Source organism: Pelophylax lessonae (assembly GCF_965119305.1).
Source record: "Pelophylax lessonae genome assembly, chromosome: 7".
NCBI classification, from domain to species: Eukaryota; Metazoa; Chordata; class Amphibia; order Anura; family Ranidae; genus Pelophylax; species Pelophylax lessonae.
Window position 1 is genome coordinate 265,630,029 of NC_138774.1, and position 22,510 is coordinate 265,652,538.

Consider the following 22,510-nt stretch of genomic DNA (forward strand, 5'->3'; position numbering starts at 1 on the left):
GAGGATCTGCAAGGAGGAATGGCAGAGGATCCCCAAATCCAGGTGTGAAAGACTTGTTGCATCTTTCCCAAAAAGACTCCTGGCTGTATTAGATCAAAAGGGGGGCTTCTACTAAATACTGAGCAAAGGGTCTGAATACTTAGGACCATGTGATATTTCAGTTTTTCTTTTTTAATAAATCTGCAACAATGTCAACAATTCTGTGTTTTTCTGTCAGTATGGGGTGCTATGTGTACATTCATGAGGAAGAAGAATGAACCTAAATGATTTTAGCAAATGGCTGCAATATAACAAAGAGTGAAACATTTAAGGGGGTCTGAATACTTTCCGTACCCACTGTATACTGATATGGACCTGGTAATGTGTTAGGAACAAAAGGATGCCACATTGTTTATTGGAAATTAAATGATCAACCTACACAAGATTGAATTTAAAGACAACCCAAATATCATGAAAAAAAATGATGCAGCAGGCTAGTCCATTTTGCTGAAATTTCATTGAACCAACTCAAAATGGTACTCCATAGTTTGTATGGCCCCCACGTGCTGGTATGCATGCCTGACAGGATGGTGTCCTGGGGTATTTCCTCCCAGATCTGGACCATGGTATCACTGTGCTTCTGAACAGACTGAGGTGAAACCTGGAGGCGTCTGATGGACCAAAACATAATGTCCCAGAGGTGTTCTATTGCGTTTAGGTCAGGCGAGCGTGGGGGCCATTTAATGGTATGAATTCCTTCATCCTCCAGGAACTGGCTGCATACTCCCACCACATGAGGCTAGCTATTGTCGTGCACCAGGAGGAACCCAGGACTGACTGCACCAGTGTAGGGTCTGACAATATGTCTAAGGATTTCATCCCAATACCTAGTGGCAGTCAGGGTGCCATTGTGTAGCCTGTAGAGGTCTGTGCATCCCTCCATGGATATGCCTCCTCAGGCCATCACTGACCCACCACCAAACCGGTCGTGCTGAACAATGTTACAGGCAGCATAACGTTCTCCACGGCTTCTCCAGACCCTTACTGTCACGTGCTCAGGGTGAACCTGCTCTCATCTGTGAAAAGCACAGGGCGCCAGTGGCAGACCTGACAATTCTGGTGTTCTATGGCAAATACCACACAAGCTCCACTGTACTTAGAGGATGTTGGGCCTTCAGGCCACCCTCATGAAGTCTGTTTTTGATTGATTGGTCAAGGACATTCATACCAGTGGCCTGCTGGAGGTAATTTTGTAGGGCTCTGGCAGTGCTCATCCTGTTTCTCCTTGCAAAAAGGAGCAGATACTGGTCCTGCTGATGGGTTAAGGACCTTCTACAGCCCCATCTGGCTCCCCTTGAGTGACTGCTTATCTCCTGGAATCTCCTCCATGCTCTTGAGGCTGTGGTGGGAGACACAGCAAACCTTGCAATGGCATGTATTGATGTGCCATCCTGGAGGAGTTGGAATGCCTGTGCAACCTCTATAGGGTCCAAGTATTGCCTAATGCTACCACTAGTGACGATTACTCTAGTCAAATGCAAAACTAATGAAAATCCATCAGAAAAGATGAGTAGGGAAACAATTTTCAGTGGCCTCCACCTGTAAAACCATTCTGTTTTGTAGGTTGTCTCATTTTTGCCCATCTAGTGCCCCTGTTGTTAATTTAATTAACACCAAAGTAGCTGAAACTGATTAACAACCCCCTCTGCTACCTAACTGACCAGATCAATATCCCAGGAGTTTAGTTAACTTGATGCTATACTCTGTTAAAAAGTGTTACTTTCATTTTTTTGAGCAGCGTATAATTTGATGTTTTGGTGTCAATTTTCTTTCAAAAAGCCACCTTTAGCATTTTAGGGAGCCTTGGAAGACATTCATTTTGCATAGTTAGGTATGAATATTGCATCGTTAGGTTTGCTTTACATTGGCTCTAAGGGTGCAACATTTTTTTTAACCTTAATGCATTCCCTGCATTAGGGTAAAAAAAAATCTCCCAATATTTATATCGCCTACTTACCTGAGTCCTGTCTTAACCCAGCACTGTGCCTGAGTGCAGAAGGGCTGTTCTCTCACTTTCCTCTCACAGGACTCATTGGCTCCTAGACATGCTGTCTGGTCTATAGATGCACAAAGCCTGGTTTGAGAGTAAGGCTGGCCATACACTATACAATTTTCTTGTTCAACTTTCCTTTAGATTTACCAAAACCATGTAATATAGGGTCAAACCTAAACACTTTCAATTTGTATGCAGTCAGGCAGGCCCTTGCACTACGTAGTTTAAGGTAAATCTAAAGGAAATTGAATAAGAAAATTGTATAGTGTATGGCCAGCCTAAGTCTGTAGGTGCGCCCCCATAGGAAGCAGCTTCCAATGGTGACACATAAAAAAGAGGAGGAGCCTTGAGCCCTGGCAGGGGACCCCAAAAAAAGGAAGTTCAGGACAGCTCTGCAATACCCGAGCTAGCAAGTATAACATGTTTGTTATTTTGGAAAAATCTCGCATAGTGTGGTTAATGAAATATATTTGTTTTTCTTCCAGAGTTGTATAACTGGGCCAACATGATATGGTAAAAATTGCATCTAAACCCCCCAAAAAATTGCAATGTGTTGCTTTTGTTTTCTTTTTTCAACCATCCTTTGTTTTATTTTCAATTGGTGATCCTGCAATTAACACACTTCTTTTCATGGGTTGCTACTCCACTCCACTGAATCTATGTAGAAAGTTACCTTAGGCTGCTCCCCTGTTATGGACTTTAAACATGTCCATGTCTCTTAATGTCCATTACATGGGGACAGGGCAATTGGTAAATTATAGATAATAGCTATAATGGAAGGTATTCTTTGGTGCAGCTCACCGGAAGTGAAAAGGGCTCTGCATTTCTGGCACAACCAACAATTATTTTTGTATTTCAGGAAAATGTTCTTTGCTTGAAAAAAGATTAAAACTAATGCAACCACCACATCTAAGGCCTGAAAGCTGCAATATATTGCATTTTTTATGTTCTTGGGTTTAGTTATCCTTTAATGTTGAACACACATGAAATGCATATACAGTATGAGAGGTGTGTTACCTGCCAAAAATTTGTGACGCCTTGCCAGACAGTACAGCCAGCTTTGAGACCTGACTTTATTTTGTGTAGGTAAAGTAGAATTAAAGGCAAAACTTTTTTTTTTGCCATCTGTGTCCCATATGGGAGATTTTCCTTCACTTCCTGTCCCATAGCCAAAACAGGAAATTAGGTAAAACCTGTCCAAAGGGTGACCAGTAATCTCTTGTCCCCATTGGACAATTTCTCCTGTATTGCTTTTCTGCGGACAGCCCAATATCTTGAACTTACCCTCACATTCTAAGATAACAGTAAATGTGACAACTAGAGAGGGTGAATCTCCCTATTGAGTGATCTAATCACTCTCCAGTCTGTCCAAAACAAAAAAAAAGTTTTGTCTTTAGTTATACTTTAATACAGCTTAGTCTTGTCCATGCCCCAGCCTGTAACTGGTCAGTGAAGAAACAGCAGCAGACTGATGAGCTCATCTCTCCATCACTTAGCCCTCTTCTCTTGTCAGCTTGCGCATGGGCGCACTTAAGCACAACTAATTGGCTAATCGTGCTGCTTGTTCCTTTCCCAGTTTGAGCAATGCTTTAGCAGGGATGTAAGGGGCTGTTGATAACTCAAATTCAAGTACACTTCATATAGGTGTGTATGGTACTGTATGTATATAAAAATAAAAAATAAATTGGTAATTTTATCTGCCTGAGGTCAGCGTTAAATCATAATTGAATTCTGATTTGGTGGGATTATGATCCACACTAGATATAATGTACTGTATATGTGTTAAAATGTATATAGTACCCATTTCAATTCACATATCTTTATGCAGTAGGTGTTAGAATGTCTAGCCTAACCATTTTTCCTTTCATTTGTCTGACATGTCATGGGGAATTCTGATTGATTGATAGATAGATACGGATTGCAAAAAAATTAGCTGTTTCCCTTGACCCTGCATAATATTTACACGTAAGCATAATGTATCAGTATCTCACAAAAGCAAGTAGATCCCTCACATTTTTGTAAATATTTTATTCTATCTTTTCATGTGACAACACTGAAGAAATTACACTTTGCTGCCATGTAAAGTAGTGAGTGTACAGCTTGTATAACAGTGTAAATTTGTTGTCCTTTCAAAACAACTCAACACACAGCCATTATTGTCTAAACTGCTGGTAGCAAAAGTGAGTACGCCCCTAAGTGGAAATGTCCAAATTGTGCCCAAAGTCTCAATATTTTGTGTGGCCACCATTATTTTCCAGCACTGCCTTAACCCTCTTGAGCATGGAGTTCACCAGAGCTTCAAAGTTTGCCACTGGAGTCCTCTTCCACTCTTTCATAACAATATCACAAAGCTGGAGAATGTTAGAGACCTTGCGCTCCTCCACCTTCCATTTGAGAATGCCCCACAGATGCTCAATAGGGTTTAGGTCTGGAGACATGCTTGGACAGTCCATCACCTTTACCCTCAGCTTTTTTAGCAAGACAGTGGTCATGCTGGAGGTGTGTTTGGGGTTGTTGTCATGTTGGAATATGGCCCTGCGGCCCAGTCTCTGAAGGGAGGGGATCATGCTCTGCTTTAGTATGTCACAGTACATGTTGGCATTCATGGTTCCATCAATGAACTGTAGGTCCCCAGTGCCAGCAGCACTCATGCAGCCCCAGATCATGACACTCCCACCACCATGCTTGACTGTAGGCAAGACACACTTTGTACTCCTCATCTGGCTGCCACTACACACGCTTGACACCATCTGGACCAAATACGTTTATCTTGGTCTCATCAGACCACAGGACATGGTTCCAGTAATCCATGCCCTTAGTTTGCTTGTCTTTAGCAAACCACATGCTTTCTTGTGCATCATCTTTAGAAGAGGCTTCCTTCTGGGACGATATCCCCACCGCTTCAGCCTCTACAGCAATGCTGGCAGCACTCATACGTCTATTTCCCAAAGACAACCTCTGGATATAACGCTGAGCAGGATCACTCAACTTCTTTGGTAGACCATGGCGAGGCCTGTTCTGAGTGGAACCTGTCCTGTTAAACTGCAGTGTGGTCTTGGCCACTGTGCTGCAGCTCAGTTTCAGGGTCATGGCAATCTTCTTACAGCCTAGGCCATCTTTATGTAGAGCAAAAGTTCTTTTTTTCATATCCTCAGAGTTCTTTGCCATGAGGTGCCATGTTGAACTTCCAGTGACCAGTATGAGAGAGTAAGAGGGACATCACCAAATTAAACACACCTGCTCCCCATTCACACCTGAGACCTTGTAACACTAACAAGTAACATGACACCGGGGAGGGAAAATGGCTAATTGGGCCCAATTTGGACATTTTCACTTAGGGTTGTACTCACTTTTGTTGAGGGGGCTGCAAATTTACACTGTTATACAAACTGTGCACTCACTACTTAACATTGAAGCAAAGTGTCATTTCTTTAGTGTTGTCACTTGAAAAGATATAATAAAATATTTAAAAAAATTGAGGGGTGTACCCACTTTTTGTGAGATACTGTGTATATATATATTTTGCATGTGTGTATTATATAACATCTTCAGTTGACCTTTCAATGTAGCATTCTGAACCTCCAAGAGTGGTACCAGCGTTAAAAAAATATGCCATAAAGATGTCCAACAGCACAATAATATATATCTTTTTTATGTTAGATTGTTTTTATACTAGCATTTTATTTATTTATTTATGCTAAAGTTGGCCATGCATGGGTCATTTTTTTTTAAATCAGGCAGTGGGTTGATAAAAAAAAAAAAAACAACAGATTCCCCCGTCCACACATTTGAAGTGGATGGAGGAATCCTCCCCACCATGTCATTGCATTCTGACAGTGGGACTCCTTCTGTTAGAATACATTGATCAACACTGCAGTTGATTGGTTGTAGCCCTAACTGAGCTCAAATTTTCCAACAAATCTATTCAAGAGCAGTCAATCATCAGATTGATCACTCATGATTGGGAACAGCCATGAATGGATGAAAATTCTAGTGGTCCCTGCTGAACTGGCTGAATTTTGGTCCATCTATGGTCAGTTTAGGATTTTAAGTTGAAATCACACGAGGTTAACCACTTGCTGACCGCCGCTAGTACATATACTGCAGCGGTCAGCCCCTCCTGGGCAAAGTGACGTATCGGTACGTCACTCGCCCACGAGCCAATAGGGGCCAAGCACGCGCCCCCACCCCCACTCGTTCACAGGGATCCCCGCGCGAGTGACCGGCGGCTCCGATGTCCGCCGGTCACTCGCGATCTCCCGCTGGAGAAGGAGAAAAGCAGGCGGCTGATGTAAACAAAGCTGCCTGTCATTCTCCCTGATGTAACTGCAGAGATCATACGATCCTCCTATGTCGGATCCTATGTTTCTGTGGTTACATCAAAAGCCACGCCCCTTGACAGTTATAAGCACGCCCCTAGGGACACACTTAACCCCTGGATCTCTAATAAAGTTAACCCCTTCCCTGCCAGTGTCATTTTTACAGTAACAGTGCATATGTATAGCACTGATTACTGTAGTAATGTCACTGGTACCCCCAAAAATGTCAGTCAGGGGTCCGATCTGTCCGCCGCAATGTCGCAGTCCCGCAAAAAAAAATCACAGATCACCGCCATTACTAGTTTAAAAAAAAAAAACAATAAAAATGACATAAATCTTTCCCTTGGTTAGTAAACGCAATACCTTTTGCGCAAACCAATCAAAATATGCTTATTGCGATTTTTTTTTTAATACCAAAAATATGTAGCAGAAAACAAATTGCCCTAAAATGTTAAAAAATTTAGATTTTTTAATTTTTGATTTTGGGGGAATTTCATATAAAAAAAAATGTGAAAAATATTGTTGTTTTTTCAAAATTGACGCTCTTTTTTTGTTTATAGCGCAAAAAATAAAAATCGCACAGGTGATCAAATACCACCAAAAGAAAGCCCTGATTGTGGAAAAAAAGGACGTCAATTTCATTTGGGTACAGCGTCGCACGACCGCACAGTTGTCCGTTAAAATCACGCAGTGCCGAATCGCAAAATAGGCCCTGGTCTTTGAGCAGCCAAATCCTCCAGGGCTTAAGTGGTTAATAATACCTGAGAAATATACAAGTCTCTCATTCCTTTTTGATACGAATGGGCATTTCAAGGACCTCTAGATGACTTCCTATGCTTTCAGTATGTTCAAGTTAATGTGAGGTTGTAAATTTCTACATGTAGGCTTGTAGCATTTCCCTTCACTTAGATAAAATGAATGCAATTTATGTGAACAAAATTGCAATGGCAGATTCACCTCTTCCACACACATATTAATGCATGCGCACTGAAAAATGTTTGTGCACACATATGCATTTTTCAGGTTTTAACACTAGCCATAAATATGTTTCAAAAAGCTCAATTACATTCTTTTATACTTCTATAAAACGTCATCGCACCTGGAAGTTTTCTTTAGGTCTATGAAGTGAGAGAGGATAGAATTTGGCCTTTATCTGGAACAAGCGCTCTGCGTTCTACGTCCAAGTGAAACACCTCTTTAAGATCAGGCTCTTGCTCTTTTATAGTCTGCAGTAAATGTGGTGTTTATAGAAGACTTTACGCAGCTCTGCCAGAAGCAGGTATTCAGGTCCTGTTCTCTTGAGACTATTGAGCTTGTGTAACCCTTTTTGAGCCAGAACAGCGTTTGGCTATGTTCAGATTCATCTCAGCTATTGTTAAGTTAGAAAAATCTTTTGCCAGAAAATTCTGCTGTTATATTTCCTCTTGAATATGAGTAACCAAACCTGCATTTGTAAAGCAAAAAATACACCAAACCATCCACATTTATCTCTGGTCTTGCAGAGCTTACAGTCTAATATACTTTCTAAAGTCATGCTTTATACACGTTCACCTACCTGGTGGAGACTGAGCTAATGAGGGAGCTTGTCTTGCACCTCATGTCCAATACCCCTGGAAGTGATAACAGGATTTGTAAAGACAAGGAATAGCATGAGTGCCAGATGTGGTACAGCTAGATCCTTGTGAATCTACTGGCCCCCTGAGCAGACAAGAATGTAGTTTAGGAAACAGGCAGGCAGGAGTGGTACCAAGTTAATGGGCAGAGATATAATCGGTGAATGAGACCAGAGGCAGAATCGGGCAGCAGAGTTACAGAATCAAGACGCAGGTGGCGAAGTTAAGATTTTAAAAAAAATTCAAAAAAGGATGCCTGTGTTGGATGCTCCCACCGGTGCCACATCCCAAATGAAGACTAGAGAGAGAATCCCCTGTTGGTGGGACTTTAAAGGCACTCAAATGTACATATACAACAATTATTTAGAAAATTTTAAATTTTTATTGAAAAAATATACAAAATGGCATAAAAAAGGCAAGTAAAGTAAAATACATCACATGTCCAGATTGAGAATAACCACATCAATTCAGGGTGATGACCCGACTAATTTTGGAGTTAACAACAGATACTACTTCTTCAGGGGAGGGAAAGGAAACCCTGGATAGTGGTCTGTAAGTAGTTGATCAGACAGAATGGTCAAAACAAACAGCATGTCAGAATAAATTATACATCTCAACAATTCATGTAATAAATTTATAATAAAGAAAGCATGACAACTTACATTTTCTGCAGTGATGAGAGACACTATACACTTGCCATAATGATGTTAAAATCAAGTGATCTGCGTGCTCAGCCGAGTCCACACTTTTGTTATATAAGAGGTCTGACTGAAATGGTAAGTTAAGATTTTAAGACAGGGTTACGATTGATAGGCAGATGTCTAAAGGAGGTAACAAGGCAATTCATGACTGAAATAGAAATAAAGAAACCCAAGTCAGGTCACAGGTTGCAGGTATAAGTTAAATACCACTCAACAATATCTTCAGACACTGCTGAGCTCTAAATAGGTGCCAGTTTGGTACCAACACAAGTGTTTGGCTTTCTCAACTGCTCACATGCATGAACATTTGTGTAGATAGCACATCCAGCAGTACCCAGTAAGTGCAAGGACATATTCCGTGATCTGCACTAGTACACTGACTATACCTTTATAACACATACACATATTCTACAGTTCAGGTAGAAGCCACATAGCCCACTGGCATCCTTTTGGTTTGTGTGAGATGATCCCAGCACCCAGAGAAAGCCCATGCATGTACAGAAAAGTCATACAAACTACATGCATTCCAGAGAAAATTGAACTAAGACCTTATTATTGACCTTATTGCAAAATGGAGACCTGAGTGTTTCCTGTCCCGCCCCGGGATTTAGCATCTGGTTGCCAAGCAGCACTGATAAATAGCGTGCGGGTGCCGCCCTCCACGTACCCCGCTGAAGAAGTCACACCCACTGACGCAACGCGTACGGGGGAGGAGCTGTGACGTCACCCGCGACGCTCCGAAGGGATCTCACATCGAGCACACAGCCGGTTGTGTATGTCTGTTACTAGCTGATCGTTATGCACTTGGAAAGTGCTGTGTTTGTAAGTACACTGATTTTAATATGCATTAAATATTGACCAAACGGAGAGCACTAGATGTCCTTTGTTCCTTTTTTTGGTGGATTACAATACTGGTAAACGGTCTGAGATTGGAAGCATTGCTGTGGAGATTGGGAGCCCATCCGGTATTTGACAAATACACTGCGCAATGACCCTAGAGGTCGAGTAATTGAGGTGAGAGGCTAGCACATATTCTGGTGATGGAATCACAAATGAAGAGGTGCAATATTTCATCCTTTACCACACGGGTCTCCTCCTACCCTCAAGCTTGGCTTTGTGACACTTAAGGACTCTTCCTTGCATTTTTGCACATACAGCATCTGTGATTGGATTGTGATTTTAAGGACTCTTTCACATCCATACCCTTGAGTGTATTTTTATTTTTATTGTAGCGCTGCACCCTCTTTCTTATTTATGCCTATTGGGATTTGATAGATTTGACCTTTACTGGTGTCCAGCAGCTTTTATTCCATTCTTTTGATTATAGCGCTGAATGAGTTCTCTATTACTTATTAGTACCTCCTGAGCCACCATGCAGCCCACCCAAAAAAAAAGGCAACATTAGGTTTGGTGACCATGTTAAAGGTAGGAAAGACACATATACCATCACAAAGTCTTTTGATTTTGTTGTGGCTCTGACTCTGACACAGTTTCTGCTAGTTGCCTTTTAAACGTGAAGGAAACTGCACTACTGACACATTAGCTTCCTATTTTTCAGTTTCTCCAACAAATGACATTTGGAGATACAGTATATATAGAACCACTATCAATTTACTGACAGCACAGCTGTGTTATTTTCCTAGGCCCAAATAAAACATAAAAGGATAACCAATAGCTATATGAAGTTGATGGACTTGTGTTAACCTAACTATGTTGTAACAAAGGGTAAAATGTCAGCACATAGTGATGATTGCAATTTATCCCATAAAGGTCAGCATGGCATTGTATATCCAACAGAAAACTTCTTAAGAATTTGTAGAAGCAACACCCACCACTTACATCAATAGCTATATTATAATTCCAGCATGGATCCATGACACCACCATGTCTTGGAGAAAAAAAAGTTGTTAATTTTACTTGCTGCTCAGCCTTACTCAATTGTGGTTCTACAGAAATGCATGGACAGCATATTTTATGATGCCTGTCTGCCATTACATTTCTGCTTGACAGAGACCATGAATGGAGCAGGGTGACCAAGGTGTGTCTTGTTTCTATGTTTGCTTTTACTGTAGTGAAAGATTTGCCACATATATCTCAACCATATCTTTTAAGTATGGTTATTCCTTGCCCTATTTTATTCTTTTTACACAGAATAAGTGTACAGTATGTAAACTTTAGCAATGAACTTTTTTTCTTTGCTTTCCTTTTATCTATAAAACTTGCTAGTGAAAATGTTTTATTATATCAAATTATTAAAACGGAGATAAATCACTCCCTCAAGAGCTGATTCTGTCCAGCTCAGTAAATTACTGATGGCCTGGAATTTTTCCTAAATGTACATAATATAGCTGGATACTAACATTTATAGGTAAAGTTGATCCAGGGAATATCTGATTGTCTATGGGGGGATCAGGAAGGAATTTTTACCCCTGTTGGAGCAAATTGGATCAACTGTGGGTTTTTTTTGTTTGCCTTCTTCTGTATCGACTGTGGGTAAAGGATTGTAGTTTTTTTTTTTTTTTTTTTTTTTTGCTTTCATTGGTTAAACTGGATGGACTTGTGTCTTTTTTTTCAACCTGACTAACTATGTAACTTGTACTTACCATCCCTACAGTGTGCAACGTCGGCTAACTTCTTTGTTGTCACTGGCTTCTTCACCCAGTTGTCTTCCTAGATTGGCACCTATGACCATCTTGAGTTGCCGACCCCGGATGACATAACTTCTTGCACGTGCATTTTCCCACCCAAAGTATGCTGAAATTGTACACAAAGTTGTGCATGCGTGACTCAGTGTGCAATCTAAAGAAGAATAATTTATTGCAAAAGAGGGGCTGTATCTCTCTTCTGCAATAAATGCCTTTTCCTTACCTTCTTGCTTGAAAACCTATTGTATACATTAAAGTTGCAAAATATACCCGCTGAACCTTTCACAATTCAGTGCTGTCCTCTGTACCCTCAAACAATATCTGCTTTGCTATTTGCGTGGTCATGCAACACTATACGCAAATTAAATGTTTTCATTTTTTGAGACAGAGCTTTCTTTTGGTGTGTTTAATCACCACTGGTTTTTCATTTTTTGCTAAATAAATGAAAAAAAGACCAACAATTTTGCAAATAAGTCATTTTTCTTTACTGATGTGCGCGGATGAGGCTGCACTGATGAGGCGGTACTGGTAACTTGCACTGATGAGAAGGCACTGGTAGATGGCACTAATGGGCAGTGATAAGTTGCACTGATGGGGCTGCACTGATATTTAGGGCAGTGATGATCAGTGTAAATGCTCTACTCATTGTGCCCTGTCAGATTGCCTCTCCCTTCCTCACACAGAGACAGATACCCATAAGGTATGTTAAAGTGTTTTCTTTGGGGTAAAAACAAAAACCTTCTTTTGAAAAGTAACATTGATTCAAATATTGATGCGATAAGGTGGTCTCAATGCTTGAATTGTACAGCTGAGACACAACTACCTGTATTTTCATAGTGATATACCTCTTGTCATGCTAAGTCATTTCTCATTTGTCAGGACTAATGCAACTTTTCCTGCCCTGGCACTGATTTTTTATGGTCCATTCAGACCACAATGTGTGTTGAGCATACATAAACACACGTGCGTTGAAGTGCGTTTGCATTCTTTTTAACATGCACTGCAATGCTTTTGGCTTAATCTTACAGTACAGGGCTTGTACTGTATCTCTAGACTGAGTTATATGCTGGCTACTTTTAAGTGATTGGACACTGGCAAAAATGTGCCAGGGTCGCCTTAGTGCATACTCCTATAACCTCGCCCACTCCATGAGGCTCCAAGGTTTTACTAGTATACTTAGGTGATGGACCTGTTCTCCTCTGGAGAAGTCTTTTTCTCGTTTTCTCTCATTTTTATCAGGTGGATGTTCAGACCTCAGTTGACTCAGGCTTCGGGGGAAAATAACTTCAAGTTGCTATGTAAATGTTTTTGTTTGGGTTCTTTAGGTTGTTGCCTACCCATCGGCTTATTTCTTTGGTACATCCCATGGTCTAGAAACACCGCTCCTGTGCACTGTACTATACAATTAAAACAATAGGAAATTTTACTTACCTTTAAATCTCTTATCATTGAATACTATATAGGATACAGGTCACTCCCGTCTGTGTTTTGATCACTCCTTATCGCTTGCTAAAAAAAAACCTAGAGTTTCTGATGAAGTGGGCAGGGTTATGTAATTATTCTGTAGGGATGGCCCTAGTAAGTTTTTTGCAGGTAGCCTGCATATAACCTATGGTCTAACAATACAAGTCCTGTGCTGTATTCCACAAGAATAAATTTATAGGCAAGTCAAAACTCAATTTTTAAAGGGATTGTAAAGGCAGAAGGTTTTTTATCTTAATGCATTCTATGCATTAAGGTATAAAAAAGGCCTTCTGTGTGCAGCAGCCCCCCTAATGCATACCTGAGCCCATCTTTATCCAGCGATGTTGCAGGAGTTTCTATGCTACCCAGTTCTCCCCTCCTCATTGGGTGAAGCAGCAGCAGCATCAACCAAAGTCAGTCAGCCAATCAGGAGAGAGAGGGGGTGGGTAGCAGCTCCGTGTCCAGATAAATACAGGAAGCTGTGACTCGGCTTGTGTGCCCCCACAGTATGCTGCTTGCTTTGGGGGCACTCAATAGGAGGGAGGGGCCAGGATCACAGAAAAGAGACCCAAGAAGAGGAGGATCCGGGCGCCTCTGTGCAAAACCATCTGCACAGACCAGGTAAGTATAACATGTTTTCTATTTTATTTTGTTTAAACTAGACTTTAACCACTTGCCTTCTGTGCACTTAAACACCCTTCCCATCCAGGCCAATTTTCAGCTTTCAGCGCTGTCACACTTTGACTGACAATTGCGCGGTCATGCTACACTGTACCCATATGAAATTTTTATCATTTTTTTCACACAAATAGAGCTTTCTTTTGGTGGTATTTAATCATCTCTGGGTTTTTTTATTTTTTACAAAAAAAAAGAATAAAGACAAAAAATTTTGAAAAAAAAAAAAGTTTTTCTTATTTTCTGCGAGTAAATTTTGAAAATAAATTTTTCTCCTTCACTGATGTGCGCTGATGAGGCGGCACTGATGGGCACTGATGAGGTGGCACTGATGGGCACTGATGAGGTGGCACTTATGGGCACTGATGAGGTGGCACTTATGGGCACTGATGAGGAGGTACTAATATGCCGCACTGATGAGCACTGATAGGTGGCACTGATAGGCGGCACTGATAGGCGGCACTGATAGGCGGCACTGCTGGGCACTGAGAGGTGGCACTGAGAGGTGGCACGCTGGGCACTGAGAGGCGGCACTGCTGGGCACTGAGAGGCGGCACTGACGGGCGTCACTGATGGGCACTGAGAGGCGGCACTGATGGGCACTGGCGGATGGCACTGATGGACACTGACGGGTGGCACTGATGAGCACTGATGGGCGGCACTGATGAGCACTGGTGGGCAGCACCATCAGTGCCCACACTCAGTGCCCATAGTGCTGCCAGTCAGTGCTCATCAGTGCCTAGATGAGCAGGCACTGATGGGCACTGACTGGCAGCACTATGGGCACTGATTGTGGGCACTGATGGGGGACACTGATGGCGGGCACTGTGGGCACTGTTGGGGGCAATGTGTGTGTGTTTTTTTACCTTGCAGTAATCAGGGCACTGGTGATCAGTGCCCTGATTACATGTCTCTGTGTCCCCAGCGCTGTGAGGCTCCCCCTCCTTCCTCACACTCCAGGCTCCGTGTGAGGAAGGAGCGCCGGCGATGAGAGATGATCTCATATGTTTACATATGAGATCATCTCTCATTGGATGGTCCGATCACGTGGTGAATGGCCGCTGTGATTGGCCATTCACCACGATCTGTGATCGGCCGTGTCCAAGGGACACGGCCGACACAGATTCTCCCCGATGCGCGCTCGCGGGAGCGCGCGGGGAGCCTGCTTCTGGGAGGCCGTTTAAAAACGGCCTCCCGAAAATTCGAGTCCGCGCTGCAGCCGTATATAGGCTGTAGCGCGGATGGGATGTAGTTAAAATCATTTTAACATTAGTAAGCTTTATTTGTAAAGAAAATTTGAATGTACTGTTTTGACTCTTGTGTTTATGCATGTTGCAGAGCGCTTAGACGCATGTATACACAAGCGTACACTTATGCTAAGAAAAGTAGGGCCTATTAAAATTGTATTCAGAGCAGGGCAACACCTATCAGCGCAACACACTGCTTTGAACTGCTCCTATTGAAATATATTGCTTTTACAATGTATGCACATCTGGTTTGAATGGAACTTTACTGTGCAGCTCAACACATTTGCCAGGCAGAGGATAGGTAAAGGCTATAGAGTATAGTGGATGTACTATATTTATCTATCCGCATGCTGAAGTTTGACTGCCTTTATGATAAAAAAATGTTGCTGAGGGTGTAAAAGCTGTGCCAAACCCAGGTAATGAAAACATAACTAGCATAGTGCAGGTAGTTCTTATATCTGCAAATGTACTCTTATTCTTTCAAGGGCACCTTTAACTGACATTCTGGAGCAAGTGCCCTTGCAGCGAGCAACTGCACCTGCAAAGTGCACAGTATATTTGCCTTTAGTAAATCAATCCCTTCATGAGCATCATCTGATTAAATTAAACCCAACTTCCATTCAGAGATCAGTATACCAAAGACATAGTCATACTGGAACTTACAGCTTTTTCTTAACCACTTTACCACCGGAGTATTTTGCTGTCTTACGTCCAGGCCACTTTTTGCGATTCGGCACTGTGTGACTTTAACTGACAATTGCACGGTCATGCAACGCCGTACCCAAACAAAATTTACGTAATTTTTTCCCCTCAAATAAAGCTTTCTTTTGGTGGTATTTGATCACCTGTGCGATTTTTACTTTTTGCGCTATAAACAAAAATAGCAACAATTTTGAAAAAATAACAATATTTTTCTCATTTTTTTATATGAAATTCCCCCCCAAAAAAATGTAAAAATCAAAATTTTTTTATCATTTTAGGCCAATTTGTTTTCTGCTACATATTATTGGTAAAAAAAAAAAACGCAATAAGCGTATTTTGATTGGTTTGTGCAAAAGTTATTGCGTTTACTAAGTGAAAGATTTCTGTCATTTTTGGTGTTTTTTTTTTTTAACGAGTAATGCGGCGATCTGCGATTTTTTTTTTTTGGGACTGCGACATTGCGGAGGACAGATCGGACCCTTGACTGACATTTTTGACACTTTTGGGGGTACCAGTGACATTACTACAGTAATCAATGCTATAAATATGCACTGTTACTGTAAAAATGACACTGGCAGGGAAGGGGTTAATTTTTATTGGAGAGGGAGGGGTTAATGTATGCCTGGTGCTTACTGACGTGTGTGGGGGGAGGTGACTGAGTGACACAGGGACAGATCGCAGGTTCAGCTATGCTGAACCCTGCAATCTGACCCTGTCTGTCACTTAGGAGACACACTCGATTCCCCAACGATCGGGGAAGAGCAGCGCTGATCACCGCCGCTCCTCCCCTGGCCCAACTCCCGCTGTAACTGAATACAGCAGGAGTGAGCCTCCGGCGGCGCGCACGCCGCCCACAAGGGGAGGAGTCCAGCGACGTAGGTCTACGTCGCTTGACGGAATCAAACCACTTTGCCGCAGTAGCACCAATGTGAGCGGTCGGCAAGTGTTTAAAGTGTTTGTAAACCCCCATATACCGGCTGATGTGACTAGCCTCCAACATAAGTTGTACCTGTTTATCTGCAGTCCTCTCTTCTTTACAGTCTCCTAAAGCACACTTTTTTTACAGTATTTCTGAGCTTCCAGAGGCAGGGGGCTGGGATCTGATGTCTCATACTGCACAGCACAGAGAGGAGGGCTAAGTGCAAACTAAGGCCTGAGTGGAGGGAATCGACAAACCCCCTATACACAGTCTCATAGGGAACATGCACATCTGAGGCTGTTATTCACATTCTGTGTGCTGGAGGTGGGATGAGGCCGTACCCCAGAATTATTTAGTGTTGGCATAACCTATAACTCATGCAGATAACCCAGGGAAAAAATTGAGGATAGGAACCACACTAGGTGCTTTGGATTGAGGTTAGTAGACATTATGGAAAGATATGTTTTGTTAATTTACATTTTAGAAGTTTTACAACCACTTGAACAAGAAGAACTCTGTAGTTACTCTTTACTATAAGGCTGATGGATTGTTGTGTGTGTAATGCAGCATGCCTACATTGCATTAATGTGATTGGCCTGCTGAAGATACATTTTTAAAACAAGTAATATCTTATAAAAGAGCAGAAGACAGAGAATTAAAGTAATCATGCAACTATCCTATTAGATGGCAGGCTCCTGGCAAAGAAAAATACATAATTTCCCTCAGATGGTAGCGCCACCTTCATTACCTCCCTTCAGTGCTGATAACCAGATTCTAGAAGAAGGTAATACAGTACTGAAAGTCTGCATGCATACATGCATGCACAATTTTAACGTGCAATTTCGGGGCGTTTGCATTAAACAAAAAAATTAGTCTGTCGTAAACCTCAGTTTGATAACTTTCAGGCTGCTGTAAGGGCTTATGATTTTTGATACCATTAAATATCAGCACAGATATTGGACTGCAAGGTTGGGTGAAGCAGTGCATTCATTTAGTAATCATATGACTATTTCTGTTTAAGTAAATACAGTCCAGAAACTCGGCTTAGAAATTGTATATCTAGACAAATGTTGCTCTCCCAGTTCATGCCCAAATCTGTTAAAGCGGAGTTCCACCCAAAAGTGGAACTTCCACTTTAGGTAGTTCTAACCCCCTGACATGCCACATTTGGCATGTCATTTTTTTGGGGGGGTGAGCGGGTACCTAGTTTTGACATGTACACGCTCCCACTTCCGCTCGGAGCGCCGGGGCACCCTGAGCGGAAGTTTTCCTCTCCTCCTCCCTCCCTGCAATCTTCTGGCACATGTCAGAGGTCCCAGAAGATTGCCGGCCAGTCACGACGCGTAGCGCAACTCGCGCATGCGCAGTGTGTACCCGGCTGTGAATCCGCAAACTGTCACAGCCGGGTGCCCACACCAGTGATGCCGGCGCCGCAGAGCAGAGAGGGAGAAGAGCGAGGCTTCGGGCGGCCGCATCGCTGGACCGTTGGACAGGTGAGTGTGTTTAGGCTGGAACTCCGCTTTAAATGTTTGAAATGCCTGCACCTTTGCCTTGTTGGTCTCATTCATACTTGGGCACCTGTATGTGGTTATACTGTAAATATATATTTAAAGAAAAAAGTTTGGCCCAAGGGACTTTGGAGAGAGATACCCAAATGCAAAAGAAAAATATGTATGTGTGTGTGTGTGTATATATATATATATATATATATATATATATATATAAAATACAAAAGAGTTATTAATTATATAATACACTCGTATATAATGCATTAAAGACAACAACCTCAACTAATCTGCCAAATCATGTATGACACAGAACTTAATAGCATACAAAACAGGAAAAAAGAGCATTGGCATCCAACAAAGGTATGCTGTGCTTGAAAGTCCTCTACGCGTTTCGTGAGATCCCAGCTCGCTTCTTCAGGAGGTGCGCAGAGGAAAATCTGCAAATAACCAGTATATTAAACAGTCATAATAAAAGTATGGAAAAGAAAAAAAAAATCAATATTTCTAGTTATTGAGAAGACATTTTTAATTTCTATGACCACCTAGGATCCACCATGTACCACTGAAGACCGTTCACAAACCTATGTGATGTAAGTCCGAGACCAGGGCCACTACCACCCCCCCCCCCATTTTTTCTTCTTTTCCATACTTTTATTATGCTATGACTGTTTCTATTTCTTTGAGTTTGCTATCAACATTCCCCTAGCTAGAGATTCAGACTTTACAGCTTACTGCTGGTGATATCATTCACCCATACCCGCTGCCTATAGGAATATTTGTGTAAATGCTGTTGGTTATTTTTCTGAGTGTGGTCCAAATCGTGTTAAGGGGTTATATCTTGCAGAATGAAGTGTGATGCAGGTGTGGTTGGGCAATGTTTTTAAAGTATGTCTATATGAGCCCTAAAACAAACCTACAATACAATTAGATACTGGGACGGATTCAATCGTCAATACTATATATACTTGAATATCATACCTGTCAGTGCTAATATAGGGATCTTTGTTTTTCTTTGTGTTTACAGAGGAATCTGACAGAATATTTTGTGGCTGTAGATGTGAATAATATGCTGCACCTATATGCCAGTATGCTGTATGAACGCAGGATCCTTATTTGTTGCAGCAAACTCAGCACGGTGAGTTCTACTAAGCAATACTTTGAGAACGTTGTGTGCCATTACTATTTCTAACTATGTCTATAGATAGCAGAGATAGTATGCAGACACTGACTGAAAAACTGGGATACTTACTATTATATATATAGACATTATTTTTAATTTTTTTTGAGGAAGTTATTAGCTGTCACATTTTCTAAATATTCATAACATGTCTGATCTCAATTACGTTCTTAAACAATTGCAAAGAAAAGTGTCATTTAATGCATTTCTTCATTAGATATTTGCCATTTAGAAAGCGATTTAGAGTTAAATAATCCTTCAGGAACTACTTTGTTTAAGTGCCGGTTCACATTTGTGCGATCACAGAGATCGCATGTAATTTGGAGCGCACTGCTCCTAAAATTACATGCGATCTCTGTGCGGTGCAAATTCAGCCATACAGTTTGTATGGCTGAATTTGCACCGCAATCGCACCTAACTCGCACAGGACCCTTTTTTTGGTCCGTAGCAGAATCGGATCGCATGGTGGTTCACACTAGTCCGATCCGATTCTGTGCAAACTTTCAGATCGCACTGCGATCTGATCTGGGGGTGTCGTTAACTCTTAATTGATACCCCCAGCGTATCGCATATGGCAGTGTGAACTGCCAGGGGTGCGGGTGCAATGCGGGAAAACACGCTGTATATTCGCAGTGTTCCCGCATCGCAGAAATGTGAACCGGCACTTAAAGGGTAACTTTCCTTATCAAAAAAATAATAATAATATAGCATAAACACTTGTTACACAAGCCATATTGTAGCTGAATGTTTTAAAATTTACATTCGATCTGCAGTGCTGTAATTTTTTGTAAAATTCAATACAATATGGCAATCTGGAGGCATTCCATACACTGTTGGTATACGATACACCCCCAAAAATGTAATTTGCTACTTGTGTGATTGGCTCGCTGGATTTTCCCAGAAGTCTTCACTAAGATACATTTTATGCATCCCCTGCAAAAAAAAAAAAAAAAAAAATCTATATATATCATATAGATAGATCCAGGGGTTCAATTACTTTTAAAGGTATTCAGATACTGCAGCTTTCCTCTAGAACTGCAAGTGCATCAGCTGATTAAAAATAAAAAAGCCACTCCCATTTAGTTTTACTCTGCACACAACAAACAGCTTTTTCTTCAAGCCAAAACAGGCTGGAATCTGCAAAGTTTATTAAAATCCTGCAATGTACATTGATCACCCAGAAAGTTATTATTTTTTTTTCCCTCAATGAACGTGGAGTTTTTTTTTTAAAAAAATGGCAAGGCATTTAAGGGGACCCCTTTTTGGCATGGTTTTTGTGTGCCAGAGAACTATTTAAAAATGTACCCCCCCTTATACATGTTATATGATTCTGCCCCAGTTATTCCTGTAAGCTGCAGCTGAACTGCATAGCAAAGCTAAACATTATTACAAATGATGGTTCATATATGGTGCTACCTTTTTCTTTAGTATTTGACATTTTTTTTACTGGATGGGATAGTTACAAATATGATTGTGTGTCCAACCCTACACTTACCTTAGATTAAAACTTTTATAGGCTCTAGGCAGCGCTTTAGCTACATTCTCCCTCTCCGTAATTTTACTGCATTATCAGAGTTTTTACTTTCATGACAAGCACTTTAGTTGAGCTTTTGTAATATATAAAGAAATCTTAAACCGCCACGTATTTTACATTAAACAAAACATATCTACAATTTAAATTGAATTTTTAGTAACCCCTCACTTCAAGTCTCTCATAAAGCTAACACTTGCTCTTGGTCCCCTGACAGCTTAGATCTCAAGCTGCTACTCTGACCACCTTTATGTTTTACGATCCACTCCTGTCTCTGGATGTTTTAGTATTTTGTTTTATTTTCATGTTAAATTGTCTGTTATTTGTTTTATTGTTTAAGTTATTAAAGTGGATCTGTACCACAAAGGCTACATTAACCATTGTCTGATGTCTCCAAAGCTTGCACTTTAGTGACTGTAAATTAAAACAGTTCTTTACTACCTAAAGCTGTGATAAAACAAAATTGCTTGTGTTTAACTACATTGTTTGAAATAATATTCATGGGATCTGACATTAATAGAAAAAAGTTCAAGATAGTTACCTCAGATCCCAGCTTCCTGTCTGCTTGCTTAGTCAATTGCAACATCAGTCAGCTTCATTTTGGGATCCTGGTAAAGCCAAAGAAGTCTCACAAGAATGAGTTTCTGCAGTGTGCAGTTACTCATTTTAGTTACAGTGGGTACGGAAAGTATTCAGACCCCCTTAAATTGTTCACTCTTTGTTATATTGCAGCCATTTGCTAAAATCATTTAAGTTCATTCTTCTTCCTCATGAATGTACACATAGCACCCCATACTGACAGAAAAACACAGAATTGTTGACATTGTTGCAGATTTATTAAAAAAGAAAAACTGAAATATCACATGGTCCTAAGTATTTAGACCCTTTGCTGTGACACTCATAAGATGTCTGCTGCACTTAAGGTTCCTAAGAGCACAGTGGCCTCCATAATCCTCAAATGGAAGATGTTTGGGACGACCAGAACCCTTCCTAGAGCTGGCCATCCGGCCAAACTGAGCTATCGGGGGAGAAGAGCCTTGGTGAGAGAGGTAAAGATGAACCCAAAGATCACTGTGGCTGAGCTCCAGAGATGCAGTCAGGAGATGGGAGAAAGTTGTAGAAAGTCAACCATCACTGCAGCCCTCCACCAGTCGGGGCTTTATGGCAGAGTGGCCCGACGGAAGCCTCTCCTCAGTGTAAGACACATGAAAGCCCGCATGGAGTTTGCTAAAAAACACCTGAAGGACTCCAAGATGGTGATAAATAAGATTCTCTGGTCTGATGAGACCAAAATAGAACTTTTTGGCCTTAATTCTAAGCGGTATGTGTGGAGAAAACCAGGCACTGCTCATCACCTGTCCAATACAGTCCCAACAGTGAAGCATGGTGGTGGCAGCATCATGCTGTGGGGGTGTTTTTCAGCTGCAGGGACAGGACGACTGGTTGCAATCGAGGGAAAGATGAATGCGGCCAAGTACAGGGATATCCTGGACAAAAACCTTCTCCAGAGTGCTCTGGACCTCAGACTGGGCCGAAGGTTTACCTTCCAACAAGACAATGACCCTAAGCACACAGCTAAAATAACGAAGGAGTGGCTTCACAACAACTCCGTGACTGTTCTTGAATGGCCCAGCCAGAGCCCTGACTTAAACCCAATTGAGCATCTCTGGAGAGACCTAAAAATGGCTGTCCACCAACGTTTACCATCCAACCTGACAGAACTGGAGAGGATCTGCAAGGAGGAATGGCAGAGGATCCCCAAATCCAGGTGTGAAAGACTTGTTGCATCTTTCCCAAAAAGACTCCTGGCTGTATTAGATCAAAAGGGGGCTTCTACTAAATACTGAGCAAAGGGTCTGAATACTTAGGACCATGTGATATTTCAGTTTTTCTTTTTTAATAAATCTGCAACAATGTCAACAATTCTGTGTTTTTCTGTCAGTATGGGGTGCTATGTGTACATTCATGAGGAAGAAG

General features: G+C 41.5%; 1 protein-coding gene across 4 annotated transcripts in view; it reads left to right on the forward strand.

Moving 5' to 3' along the window:
* DENND1A (DENN domain containing 1A) overlaps nucleotides 1-22,510 on the forward strand; it is a 1,402,774-nt gene that overhangs the window by 629,324 nt on the left and 750,940 nt on the right. For all 4 annotated transcript variants that reach the window (XM_082262893.1, XM_082262895.1, XM_082262894.1 and 1 more), the window contains exon 9: nucleotides 18,850-18,960. In XM_082262893.1, the coding sequence (XP_082119019.1) occupies nucleotides 18,850-18,960 (111 nt within the window). The remainder of the gene's footprint in view (nucleotides 1-18,849; nucleotides 18,961-22,510) is intronic.